Source organism: Lipophrys pholis (assembly GCF_963383615.2).
Source record: "Lipophrys pholis genome assembly, chromosome: 2".
NCBI lineage: Eukaryota > Metazoa > Chordata > Actinopteri > Blenniiformes > Blenniidae > Lipophrys > Lipophrys pholis.
The window spans coordinates 36,038,239-36,052,809 of record NC_137636.1 but is presented as its reverse complement, the minus strand read 5'-3'; the positions used below and the strand labels follow the sequence as shown (position 1 = coordinate 36,052,809).

Sequence of the window (14,571 nt, the reverse complement as noted above, 5' to 3'; positions counted from 1 at the left end):
ATACTTTTCCAAATAAAAAGAGAACACAGTTGTGGATGTAGCAGCAGCCATTGCTTCCCTAATGTGCTCTCTCTCTCTCTCTCTCTCTCTCTCTCTCTCTCTCTCTCTCTCTCTCTCTCTCTCTCTCTCTCTCTCTCTCTCTCTCTCTCTCTCTCTCTCTCTCTCTCTCTCGTATTCTTTTCAAAGTACAACCTCGTTTGGGAGAAGATTGTTTTGAAAATATGTTGTTTTGACTTTTATTTTGAAGTTGTATCCAGGAATGTTGTTGGTAAATAAGGTCGAGTATGAAGCGCTTATTCAGTTGCGGATCTCGGGTCGGAGCGCTGGAGCACGTGCACACCCCGTCTCGGCCGTTTTTTTCACACCTCTCGAAAACCGGATTGAAAAAAAAAAGAGAGAAAGAAACCGGAGTGCTGTTTTCTGCACTTTCGATTGTCCAAAACATCCCGTAAGTCCTCCCACGATCGCATAAAGAGCTGTCAATATCTCGCCCGCACCCTTCGTCAACGATGGCTCTCCTCAAGGGATCCCCCGGTCTTTCGCCACGTTCCCACGTCTACAGAATCCTAAGTGAATGAAAGTCAGAAAGCGGAGCAGCCCGCCGACGCTTCCCCCACAGAGAGACTGGCAACTCTCCTCGGTGCAAATTACAACACAGTGACGCTACACGGCGACATAAAAAAAAAATTGAAATAGATACCGGCCGGGCCCAGTATAGTATCGTTTTAAAGGTGTCAGTACCGCAATACCAACGCAGTACCGGCATACCGAGCTACCCTAATTCTAATGCGTAAAAAAATCAGCACCAGACACAACTATTACATCTACTATTGTTCTGGCTCCTTTACGAGGAAACAGCAGAAACGCTGAAGTCAATGTAGTTTTCATGTTGGGCCACAGTGAGTGCTGTTGTTTGTTTTCGTAATGAAACCACACACACACACATGCAGCAGAAACAACTAACAATACAATAAAGGTACCAAGTCCCAGGAGAATATGGGCTGGGAATCATGAAACACTGGAGAAAAACACTGTTGTTATTGTCCATCTACCTGCGGACGGACAGAAGAATTGTTTCAGAACGATCTCAAGATGAGATTGGGCTGTATGGGGGCCCCTTGACTAAAATCTGTTTTATATGTCTATGTAATTTAAACCAGTTTTAATCCACAGAAACATAGAAAATCCCCCAATGGAATCAGTGACATTCTCACTGTGAGGCAAGAGCAAGGCTTCTCATCATGCAGTTTCTTTTTTTTTTCTTTTTTGAAGTAATTTCCTCATTTCACCATCACTTTGTAGCGATGGCTCGGTTGGTAGAGGAGTCGTCTCCCAATCGGAAGGTTGCAGCTTCGATTCCCATCTCTAACTGCCCACATGCTGAAGTGTCCTTGGGCAAGACCTGCTTTGTGGGTGGGTGGTCAGATGAAAGCTTGAAGAAAATTTTAGTTTAGTTTTGTCAGCAGCGCATTTCCTGATGAAGGAATGAAGAATCAGTGACGGTCAGTGCGAAGCAGCGTTCATCCATTAACATCACCTGCCAACCAGTCATCTCTCCAGCCTTTGGGGAGTTTTAGTTAATTGGCTGCAAAATAACTTGGATGTGTTATTCTTTTCTCCCTGTGCCTTTAATGTTGTTCCTTGTCGTAACCAGAGCCTGGCAGACTCAGAGCAGCTGTCAGCGATGGCCGATATGTTGCTTTTGGGGCCGTAAACATGCGACTACAGAGAGAGAGGGAGCCAGATTGGCAGTTCAGCGCTGAAAATGCTGTTTGATCTGATGCCCAGGTGTAGATGCTGCGTCTGTGCATCCGCATGAATGCATGCCCCGTCCACTTCTACCAGATGAAGGTTAAATGTTAAAAAAAAGGTTGTTTATTTCAGTTTGTATTCTACACATAACCCAGCCAAATCCTGGGATAAGTGCAAGTCTGTGGTGTGCCAACTCTGACCTATAAATCTCTTACATCCTTTCAAATTAACACACGCCATGGTGCCATGTTCTCCAGGTTGTTTTAGAAGGCTTTTAAATTCAGATTTATGCATGTCATTGCAATATAAGCTATAAGGATGATGCCGTTTAAATGATTTAAAGTCACGATGTGTAAACTTTTGATTTGATTCTTGTAAATTTAAATGTAATATGCTGCAATATTATTCCACCTTAATTTACAGACAGCTATTACAGCACTTACTACAAATTAAATATTGTAAACACAAACAGAGAAACTCACAAGAGATGATTAAACAGTAGAGATGTACCGCTACCTCTTTTTTACGACTACTAACCTTTAGCTACTTGATATGGCGTACCGATAGGAGTACCTTATAAATGCCATTGAAATTAGAATTGTTTTCAGAATGCTTTAAAATTTAGCTAACATTAACGCACACTGAAACATTCACTGTATGGTTTTTTGGGGTTTGGCATTGCAACACATCTCATAATGAAACAACTGCATTTAGAATACACTATGCTATATAAAACCCATCCATTATTATTTATTATTATTGTTCAGACCAGATATCAATGAGAGTCTTCCTCACTACTTCTTCCTCTCTACGCCATGTCTCCCTGTAAGATATTTTCCAACTTTTTCTTTTTTGTTTGTTTACTACCCAGAATGCATTGCGCAGCCCCTTCCCCTCACCCCACCCGGTAGAAAGATCGTTTACAAACGAACCGAGACCGAGCATTTCACGGGGACCGGAGATCTCTTGTTTGCTCCGGTTCAGAGTTCGTTGAAATGTTCATGTCGCCCAAATGAAACGGTTTTTCCCCGAAGAGACTCTGGTCCAGACCAAACAACGGGAACACGCCTTAAGTTGCTGGTGTTGTACGAACTGGCTTTCTCCTCCTCTTGGTGTTTTGGCAGAGCCTGATTTACAGTCAGCCTTACTTCTGTCATTAATAATCTCATTAATATCAAAGAATCTCCAAACTGATGTTGCTGACATACGACGCCACGTAATACTTATTCGAGGAGGTTTTACAAGAATGATTGTACCCGGTTATACTAATATCAGTATCGGGTTATCCCTAGTTAAATGCATTCATTGGACTCTTGCTGAGTCCGTAGGCCTCTTTGGAAACTCTGGTGTCATCCACCACTTCATCCAGAATTGAGTGCTTGTACTGTACTTATCTGGTTGTGACACTGCAGCTAAGTTCTCCACATCAGGCTGGATAGAAGTCCACACAGACCTGACTGGCTTCGTCTCCAGTGGCTGAAGTTTCTCCAGACTGCAGTCGAACTCCTCTTCCTCACTGCCACTTAAGGAGCCCATCTGTAGGACTCCGTCGAGCTGGGGGAGGACCCGGCAGGCTCCTGATTAAAGCGATGAGCTGTAAAATTGAGAGGGAGGGGAGGGGCGACAGCTGGCTGCTGCCTGCTATACTGAGCTTTGTCTTGTCTGCTGGGAGACGACCCTTTCCCGCTCTACCTGTTCCCCCTGTCACCCTAAATGGGTTTGTTTATGTCTACAAGCCCACGACTGCTGTACGGTACAAACTGTCAGGTTGCACCGCTTTACTTCTGCTCCCGTCATACGATCGATCCATCATTATAAGTGGTTTGTTTGTGGTGCAGTGACAGTTTCTCATGTTTGAGCAGTCTTGGTACAGTTGCCGTTCATTGTCCAATTATCTGTGGTGATTGAGAAAGAAAACAAAGTGACTTTTGCTGGGTTTTGGGGAATAGTGTGTATAAATACCTGTTTAGAGCTGCTGTAAGATCTGTTTACACACTCACCTATTGACTTGTTGCCTTTGTGAGGACAAAACTTATCATCATGATCTGCCACACCTCTGAGGTGGGATGGATTATCTCGACAAAGGAGAAGTGCTCACTAACACAGATTTAGACAGATTTGTGAACAATATTTGAGAGAAATAGGTCTTTTGTGTATATCGAAAATGTTTCACATCTTTGAGTTCAGCTCATGAAAAATGGGAGCAAAAACAAAAGTGTTGCATTTATATTTTTGTTCTGTTTAAAAAATAACATAGATTCTGTTTTTAGCATGTTAGCACTGCAGCTGTCCTTACAGATATCCCAATGCCTACAGATTTGATGGATCCCAATGTAGGCTAAAAAGTAGATCATGATTTGCAAAGTAAAGATTATACACTCACTTACCACTTCATTAGCTCCACATGTACCATCTAATGTGATTCATTACTGCAGATCTCAGGTAAGGCCTGCCTTTACAGGGGTAATAATGTTTAATTTTCCTTTATATCATCAGGGCAGTTGATATTTTATGGTCATATTCACAGTTTTGATTTGTGTTGAACCTGGTTATTGAGGATCACTTGTCATTGAAGTTAAAGTAAAGGAGCTCCACATTCATACAAACAAATCAATAAATAATTGTCAAACCCGAGCTAATTTGAATGTTTTTACAATCAGAAATGCAGAATTCATATTGGAGCTGTTGGACTTGTCATTTATTACCTTTCAAAGGAGTTCTTGACTTCAGCTCAAGGTAACAAACGTGACATTCAAGTTACTTATTGGTTCGATATTGTGCTGATCCAGTTATGTCACTGCAGGTACTTAATGTTCAAATGCTCCTCTTGGTAACCATGACTAAATCCACATAAATAAAACTAACAAAACAAAACAGCCAGTTTTATTTTACTCATAGTTTTTCCTCTGCAAATGATGCTGCTTTACTTGTGTGTTTGATGGGTACAAAAACATTGAAACATGTGAAGTTGAAAGGTAGAGCAGAGCCAAAAACCTCTATAAAACACTACAGGAAAGTATAACAGTTCAAAGTACGAAAGTCCCTGAAAAAGTTAAAAACTCAAATCGGTCAAATGGCTAAAAAACAAAGCAAAAATTGCCTAAAAGGGTGAAACAACCAAAACAATCTGAAATTGCCAGATAGGCTTCAAAAATATGAAATTGCTAAAGTGGCTTAAATGTTTTGGCTTCTTTGGTTTTAATGGTGACAAACCCCTCGTCTAACCCCGAAGTTCAGGGGATTTCATCATACATATCCTGAGGACAGAGGAAGAGGCAGAAGACATAAGGGGATGGAGGCAGATGTGCTGTGGTGACCCCTGAATGCATCAGCATGTCTTCCTACATAGAGTAACTATAACGTATTTGTATTTTATCATACTGTATTCATCCTTTCTGAATGACCCATCGGTAGGCGACCACACAGCGCAGCACTCGGGGGGAGCCGGTGGGGGCCGAGGGTCTTGCTCGGGGACCCACTGTGCAGGTTTTTGTACTGTGGAAGGAAAACCAGAGTATCTGAAGTAAACCCTCGCAGGCATGGCGACAACATGCAAACTCCACACTGAAAGGCCCCGCCTGGTATTTGAACCAGGATCTTCTCCCTGTTCACATGCAACATTTTCAAGTGAAAACAGAAAAAAAATGGTTGCGTTTTTGGTGCCTGTTTACACAGCAATGCTGCTCGGAGACACTGAAAGTGCAACTTTTTGAAAATGCTCTGGCTCTGTTAGTTAGTTGGTTGGTTGGCTAATTAGTTTGCTTTAGTTCAGTTGCATTCATACAAAGAAGCAAACAAGAACATTACTACAAAAAGGGTAGCTCTTAAAAAAAAGAGATAGACATAGACCTTAAATGGTGCATTATAATGCATTCAGGACTGCTAAATACTATATTGTGACATGTAGATTTTGCTTCTTAACAGTAATATATTTCCTTTTATCCTTGACATTTTCGCTGTTGCATCTAATATACTGTACACTGCTCAAACAAATGACTGAAACACTAAAATAACACATCCTAGATCTCAATTAATGAAATATTGCAGTTGAAAGTCTTTATTCAATATATAGTAGAGTACCTTGAGAACAAAATAACATAAAAATGATCAGAGTTGGGAAAGTTCAGTTTCTACATGAACTAGTTCAAAGTTCAGTTCACACATTTTAAAATGAACTAGTTCAGTTCATAGTTCATAATTCAACATTTTGAACTAAATTCACAGTTCCAAAAATGAACTAGTTCATAGTTCTTTTTTTTTTCTTTTTTTTTTGCTGCGAGCTATCGCCCTCAGAATACTGGCATTTCCCCATTGTTGCCACCCATTCAGTCCACACTATTAGCCAGCTGCAGCTTCCCACCCACCAGTACCGTGCTTTCCGGACTATTGAATATATAAGCCGCACCCACCAAATTTGAAAAAGAAAAATAAATGTCGGAGTTACATGACGCACCTGAATGCATAACCCACGTATCAGAGGCATGAAGCTCGTTAACCCTTAAAAAGCTGAGTCGTCGGCCGCAAGGTTCAAAGCATGTAAAGAAAAAACAAAAGCGGATTCCGGAAAGTACGGTAATCATACGAAGATTAATCATGGAGACAGAGTCTGAGGTAGTGCTGCTATCTTCTATTTGTTTTTGCCGCGATGCTTCGCATTTTTGTATGCGGCGGTGCGACTCTGTGTTGGCTGCTTGTTGCCAGATTGGCTGTTTTCCCCCGACATGTTAAGGCCCGTTTACGGTGAGCTTTAGCCCGGTTTTCGACTGGAAGGCTCTATGGATATCTGGCACTCTCTATACAACGTTGTACTGTTCAGGCACAACACTGAAAATGGTCAATGTAAATCAAATGACTATCCCATGGAGGTCTGAATTTGGAATCCTACTCACAATAAGAGTGGACAATCACATTGCAGGCTGATCCAGTGAAAATTCCTCCAGACAAATCAAAATGAGGCTCAGTAGTGTGTGTGGCCTCCACGTGCCTGTATAGCCTCCCTACAATGCCTGGGCATGCTTCTGATGAGGTGGTGGATGTTCTCCAGAGAGATGACCTCCCAGACTTGGATCAAAGCATCAGTGAACTCCTGGACAGTCTGTGGTCAACGTGTGGTTGGTGGATGGAACCAGACATGATGTCCCAGATGTGCTCAGTTGGATTCAGATCTGGAGGACGGGCAGGCGGGTCCATAGCATCAATATCTTCATCATGGAAGAACTGTTGACACACTTCAGCCACATGAGGCCTGGCAGTGTCCTGCATCAGAAGGAACCCAGGAACCACTGCACCAGCATCTGGTCTCACAATGGGTCTGAGGATCTCATCCCGGGACCTAATGGCAGTCAGGGTACCTCTGGCTGGCAAATGGAGGGCTGTGGGCCATCCAAAGAAATGCCTCCCCACACCACTACTGACCCACCTCCATACCGCTCATGCTGGAGGATGTTGCTGCAGCAGAACGTTCAGCATAACGTTCTCTGAGGCTTCGAGCAAGACGTCCACTATTTTTTTCTGCCGTATTTTCCGAAAATTGACCGTCTGAATGATGGCCGGATGGCTCGCTGCCTAATGTGCTAATTACATCCTTTTCAGAGTTTCTGAGGTTTACATGTAAATGGACAACAGTTTCATAACGTTGCCATGTAATCGTGAAACGTTTTTGGGAGTCAAAGACACTGTTCTCACTGACTTGCATCTTTTATCCCTTTTAGACTTCCATTGATATTGCAGTATTGGGAGCCATAGAAAGAAATCTCTTTTGCAGGTGCTTGGTGTTTTTTTTCTATCCCATTTGGTCTTTCATGAGTCAGTTTCCCCACATTCACTATGTTGGTTTCTATGTGAGGCCCGTTCACCTGTTTTAAACCTGTATTCATTAAATTCAGATGCAAAACGATCTCACAGGAAACCTTTAAAATCCTCCTCATTATTTTTCAGAAAAAAATGTGAGCGGGCGTCTCATGAAAAGCTGCATGCTGACCTTTGCTTTTGCTGCTTAGAGTGACCAATATCAGAAATGTGAGAGTTTAAACTGGCGGTGTCTAATTAATGGTAATTCCCACACAGATGCAGGTCGCTACACACTCCAGCTGAACTGTGAGCCGGCCCATGCCGGCATTACTTTGAGAGAGAAACGTGCTAATCACCGCAGATGAAATGCAGTTCAGCGCCCATCTTCGTTTGCAGTCAATCTCATTTGCACCGCCATATGAGTCTGCTGTGGTTTGTTTGTTCCTTGTATTGAGTGAGAATCATTACTACAATCTGCCGGCATCGATCATGGCCGTGAGGAGAGCGAGCGCCACTGTATTAAACACTTGCGCGGTGAGTGACGGCTGCATTTGCTGCGTGATTGAAACACCGTAGGAACTGGAAGAATCGCTGAATGCACCACTTCTTCTCTCAGGTTGTCAGATGTGCGAAAAATACTTGAGACGAAACGGTATCTCTATCTTGTCAGGGCAGGGCGGGCGTCTCTACAGATTCGATGTTTTGACTGGTCAGAGAGAAGAGAGGGAGGGAGAGCTGGGCGGGATGGAGGAAGAGGCTCTACATAAGCCGGGACTGCAAGCGCAGGCCGGCCACCGTTACCCAGGGGACGTGTAAAAGCCTTGTGCCGCAACGACGGCGGGCGACTTCCCACTGGATCGTCTGTCGTGTGCTACTGGGACTGCTCCACAATGGGAACTTCACTGCTGTTGTGCTCCATTCTCTGAGATGAGCGGAACATTATGTGTATCTTTACCCGATGTTTTATTGATTCCTTTCATCTCACTGAACCAGTGCGTGAAGAGCAGATGATTAATTTTTGTGCTCTGAGGTGTACCGAAGTCAACACAGACAAAAGTTATAACACTGTAGTTCTATTTTATTTTGATTCAGTTAGCTTTAATTCATTTTCAAAACAGATTTGGAAAATCAAAACAGCTATGCTAGCATTAAAAACACTAAACTAATGAACAATGACCCATTAATCAAATGAAACAGCACTTGATGAAATAACTTTAGAACAAATGATGTACAAAATTGTAAACGCCAACAAACAGTAGTTGACAGATTGAAGACTCACATGAACCAGTCATGAGCCACGAAACACAAACATGTCTTCCTTTTTAAAAAATACCCACTAAACTCTGGAGTTGCGGTTTGATTCAGACATTCTGTGTATGTTTGCTGCTACTCATTTTAGTTCAAGTTATTTTTGTGATAATATAATAAGGTTTCTCTTTATTTATCTGATTTCATTACTGTGAAGTGTCAGTTATGTGTCAGTTTTATTAGTTTATTGCTATATTCAATAACTTTTCTGCAGCGCAAGCCTCGTGAAAACTGGACAGGGTGAAAGTTTTCACCATGATAATATTGTTCCTGGGAGATATACATCAATGTAGTGGTCAAGATGACCCGAGTTTGATTCTAGGCCAGATACAGCACAGTTTCACCTTGAGTGGGCCGGACTGGTAAAATAGTTGCTAACCTTTGAATTAAAACTTTATAGCTTTCTTTGTTGTGGTGCAGAGTACACGTGATGAAAACCTCTATATTTCCGCGAAACCAAACAATAACATTCAAAAATGAGTACAATCTCGACATAAAGTCGATTTTAATGAAACTTTCTGGTGTAAAATACAGTGAAATGTCAAAAAAACTTGACTCCTTTAAGCATTGCATTTTGCATGTTTTGACAAATTCACGTGGCAGCATCACTGATATCCCTGCTTAGGTCTCAGCGTTGTGTTGTGTTGTGTTCACTACATATTCGTTGTTTATTTTTTTTTAAAAATCCATGTTTGCTTCGACATCTTTACAATTTGCTGGGTGGTTTGGGTGGATCGGAGCCTCTTGCAGGCTGGTTTTGACCCACGTGCCTTATGTTTGACACCCTTGCCGAGCTCTTATTTGTAGCTTTTGTATGTTACTTGTAGATGTATGTACGTGTGTAAAAGAAAATGTGGGGAAAAAAGAAAAATCCTAGAAATGAAAGATATTGTAAGACAAAACCTTCAGACATTTCAGTGTTTGTTTATTAAATCGAAAATGTCAGGTCTCTGTGTCTGCCTCTGTGTGTCTCACCTCGTGTTTTCAATTAACCAATGTTCCACTTGTGTCCGCCCCTTCCTTGTGTATTTAAACTCCTCTCCTGCTGGTGTGCATGTCGGATTGTCTCGTCAACGTGTCTCATCTCCTCGTCAACTTGTCTTGCCGCTCGTCGTCAACGTGTCTCGCTGCTCGTCGTTGTCCTTGTGTCAGCTGTGTTCCCTCATGTTCCATGGACTTTTTATTGCAATAAACCTGTTTTTTTACGGAACTGGCTTAGTCTGCGTTTGGGTCCACCCTGCACAACCCTGACATGAAATTTGTGGAATTTTACTGGGAAGAATATAAGTGAAATACATTTGTTTGCTATACTTTTTGGGATACTTGGACTTGGATGTTGCAGCTTCTACCTTTCTCTTAAACTGCTGACACACTGATTCCTCGGATTACTACACCTCACAGTTTGCACCCTCTTCATTTTGTTCATCTCCTTCATATGATGTGTGATTTTTGCAGCAATTTGCTTTCAGCGGTGTTCATACAATGGGAAATAAGACTATCGCAGTTCTAAAAGAGGACTTTGTTTTTTTCATTTGGAGTTGAGCTATTTGTTCAGCTTGTAGAGATGACTGAAAAACAACCCAATTATCTACGTCCATTCATTCATCCATCAAACCACCTACCCACCTGCAGAAGCCTCTTCTGGTGAACACGGAGTATGATTAGTATATGATTTGTGATAAAAGCAGAAGGGACGTTATTTTCAACGACTTGTGGGTTGAGTGGGTATAAAGATTTAAGAAAAGTGCCGCCAGCAGAGAGATGGGATCATTTAAAAATGATTACAACTAGGGATGTCCCGATCAGACATCGGATGGGGGCCGATATTGGTGATTTGTGAGTGATCGGGCATCGGCAAATCCAGCCAATCACCCCGCCGATCTTAAAAAAATAAAAAATAAAATAAAAAATAAAATAAAAAACTTTTTCACGTCAGCTGCCATAAAGCGAGCCCCGTTTGCGACCTGCCGTAAACTGACGGATAGCAACCTTGCTGACAACACCTGGGCCTACACCTGGAATATGATATTTAGAGAAAGCCCAGCAATCGCCTCACTAATTATAAAAAAGTGCAAAATTAGGAGGAATGAAGGAGCCTGTGAGTCTGAGCTCAGGGCAGCAAAATCCAGTCTTTCGAATCCTTCAGATGGCAGAAGTGTAGAAAAAGTCACGTGTAAAAAAAACAGCCAAGTGTGGAACTGCGCGACTGGTAACTGGTGAGTTGTCTGTATTTTCAGGATTTGTATTCGAATGCGTAGACTTTTCAGATTCAGGTTCACATTGACAACTCTGACTTCAGACGGACAGATTGAGGTACAGACAGACAACTCTCCATACGCATTGACAAATTGTTTTGCTACAATAATACCCCCACATTGGTTTTAGTACAATAGTGCTTTTAGCTCCAGACATCTTAGTTGCTCCAAAAATAGACTGAGTATATTTGCAATAGCAATGTAAATATCGGATCGGGAAAGTATCGGTATCAGCCAATACTCAATTCTGACAAATCGGATCGGTATCGGGGGCCAAAAAGTGTGATCGGGACATCCCTAATTACAACACAAAGCCACACAGTTGATTTAAACGTCACATAGTAGTGAATATCTGCGTGATGAAAATAAGTAACGAATGTTACCGGTGCAGAGATTCACTAAAAGTTTTGTTCGAGCCCGATATGTAACAACGACCCAAAATGTTATAAAATATAATGTAATAAAACCTGAAATGTTGATGAAATGTACTGGTTGATAATGTAACAAAAGTGGTGAGCCCGAAATGTAATAAAAAAATAAATAAAAAAAATTTATTTTTATTTTTTTTATAAACAAATAGATATAATAAGCCCAACATTTAATAATCATGTAACAATATTACAAACTGGGACTGGCAAAGTATGTTTCCCCTGATAGTGTAATAACTTTATTACTTCATGAAGTAAGTCAATGATTTATGAGTTGAACTTGAACTTCTTCAATTTGAATAACACTGAAAGAATGAGTTTGAAAAGTTTGGACTATTTGTTTATACGTATATCTATATACAGTTTATAGTACTGATGTAAGATTGCTGTTGCCCAAGTCATTTATAGTCTTCTGTTTTCTATAATCTATAATCTATTTGTCCACTCATCAGTTCAAAATAATGTATAACATTAAACATGTTAAGATCACATTTAAATTCTTGTTAAATCTGTTTGCATTATTCACCAATTATTACATTTTTGGGTTTTATTACATTTTGGTAATTGGTTTCGGGCTAAGCACTTTTGGTACATTATCGACCAGTTATTATATTTTGGGTTTTATTACATAATAATTTATAACAATTCGGATCGGTGTTACATATCGGGCTCTAACAAGCTTTTCACTAGCATATTCCATAAACAAATATTGTTTGTTGGATCCGAATCAGCACAAGCTCAAGTCAGAAAAAACTTCCTACTTGATGTTACTTAATAGTAACCACTTGATGAACATCCTGGACGCGCGACTGAGGCTTTATAAACTACAAACCTTTAATCAAAAGCAAGTATTTTCTCTGCCAAAATTGTGATTTGTATAAAAAAAGCTCATGTTTCCACACGATTTCAGTGCTAAGTTGGTGAATGAAGCCCGTTTGCATCAACTGATTATTAATGCAGAACTGTTTGATGAGATATATTTTCAAAGCGTAAAGGTGTTGCATTGTGTTTCGCCGTGTGTGATTAGCTCTTCTAATATGTTCCTTATGCTTTTGCCAAATCGTGTGTGTGTGTGTGTGGTGGGTGTGTGTGTGTGGGGGGGAGTCAAGCGCATCACCCTCTATCAAGAGTTTACACAAGCTCATTTTCTTTCCATTTGATTTTTTTTACTCCTTCAGATGTCGGGAGAGCAGTTCACGCCCCGGCACACATCACAGAAAAAGTGGTACAGCTGTTCAGGAGTAAAAGTGAGTTTACCTTCCTGGCTTCCATCCAGCAGAAGTCCTCCACGTCGGGAGTCATATTCTCCATCCACGAGTCAGAACACAGGTAATCCGTCTGTAATCCTCTTCATTTTGGCCTGCGGCTCTTTTCCTGCATAACTTTTCTTCCACGGATTACTGAGCACTCTCGTTTTAAATTATACCCAGATACTGAACTCTCCTCAGACTCTCAGATGGCTGCTGATGAAGTGTGGTGAAGTACAAAGCAGAGTGTGATTACTCTTCTGCCAGTGTGAGTCAGAGGATAATGGGAGGGCTAGTCGTTGGGTGAAATAATGCGTTTCCACCTGTATGCCCAGGGTAAAAAGATAACCTTCCATGTTTTGTGTGTGTAAGAAGAGCGCGACGCACTGAGCAATACCAGACGTGCTTGTAATTTCAGCTCCTTCATAGAGAACGCCGCACAAACAGACTTACAGTAAATTACACTCGAGGATCTGCCATGAACTCTCAGAGTGAAAGAAACACAAAAAGAATAGGATTATCGGTAATCTTTCTTTGGTTACTTGAGGAGCGGTATTGAATTTGTGGCAGTGCATGGAAAGTGATGGCTGTAAGACATCGGTGAGTGGCAGCAGTGAGCTCGCCCCCGGCCCCCCTGAGAAACTCCACTACTGTGAATTGTTTTTTAAAGAGCAGGCAACATTGATTTTCCTCCGGTCCTCTGAAGGTAAAAGCCTTCAGCTCTGTAAAACATGCAGTCAAAGTGAGCATGTGAGGGTGTGTGGAAATGTGTTCGCCGAGGGTCAAGACAAAGATGAAATCACGCTCTCGTACCGTACAATAGAGCTCCTCAATCTGACAACTCTGACAAACCTTTCAGTTCCTCCATGCTAAAAAAAAAAAAAAGAAAGGTCTTTTTATTAGATGTGTTTACAAACCTGTCATGGAAATGGTGTTGATTGCGTACTATCACGCATCCGACTTGTCAGTGACTCTGTGTCCTTGTATTTGGATTGCAACTTGTGTGTTACATCTGGAAAATGAGTTTTGTTGCACACAGTTACCTTCTGATTGATGATGGAAGTATGTGCGAAAACCCAGTAGCAGTACCACTCTGACAGAAATGAATCTGAGCAGAAGTAAATTTAACTGAATTGAATCTGTGAACATAACAATAGAAATTCAAGTTAGTGTCTTTACACAAATATATCTATTGTAAAACACAAAACTGTAAATTTTATTTAGAACATGATTAGTTTGAGTAATATAAGCCAATCTTTTGAAATTCCTCCACAAAACAAAAAAACAAACATGTTTTTTATCTTTAATGTGTTTAATTCTGTATTTCAAAACACCGAATACTACAATACCCATAAGCCGTCAGCATTGACAAACACCACAGACGGATGGAATGGAGATAAACATAAAGGCAGAGGATATTGTTTTAATAGTGGAATATAGACTTCAAATAATCTATCAAACATACACACACAGTTTATACAGATGATCTAAGGATCCTGAGACAGGAAAAACACTATGTTCACTCTACCTTGATTTTAGGTAAGTAGCTTCAAACAAAGAACAATCTTGTTTGATCAATATAGATAAATTATGCAAAAAGTTGCCTTATTTGTTTTAAGTAGATCTAGTAGAATATGTTTATCAGTGTATTGGTAGGCTATCCTATCACAGTGTTGTATTTCCCCACATGATGACAGTGACAATCCATAAGAACAATTTCTAAGAAAAGCAACTTACCCTTTATGAGATTATAAAGTTCTTGTAAACAAAACCCCAAAATATATCGACAAA

General features: G+C 40.9%; 1 protein-coding gene across 1 annotated transcript in view; it reads left to right on the top strand.

The window, feature by feature from the left end:
- The window catches only part of LOC308125541 (protein kinase C-binding protein NELL1-like), a 430,629-nt gene that overhangs the window by 51,319 nt on the left and 364,739 nt on the right, over positions 1-14,571 (top strand). The window contains exon 3 of the mRNA XM_080489392.1: positions 12,712-12,862. Within this exon, the coding sequence (XP_080345518.1) occupies positions 12,712-12,862 (151 nt within the window). The remainder of the gene's footprint in view (positions 1-12,711; positions 12,863-14,571) is intronic.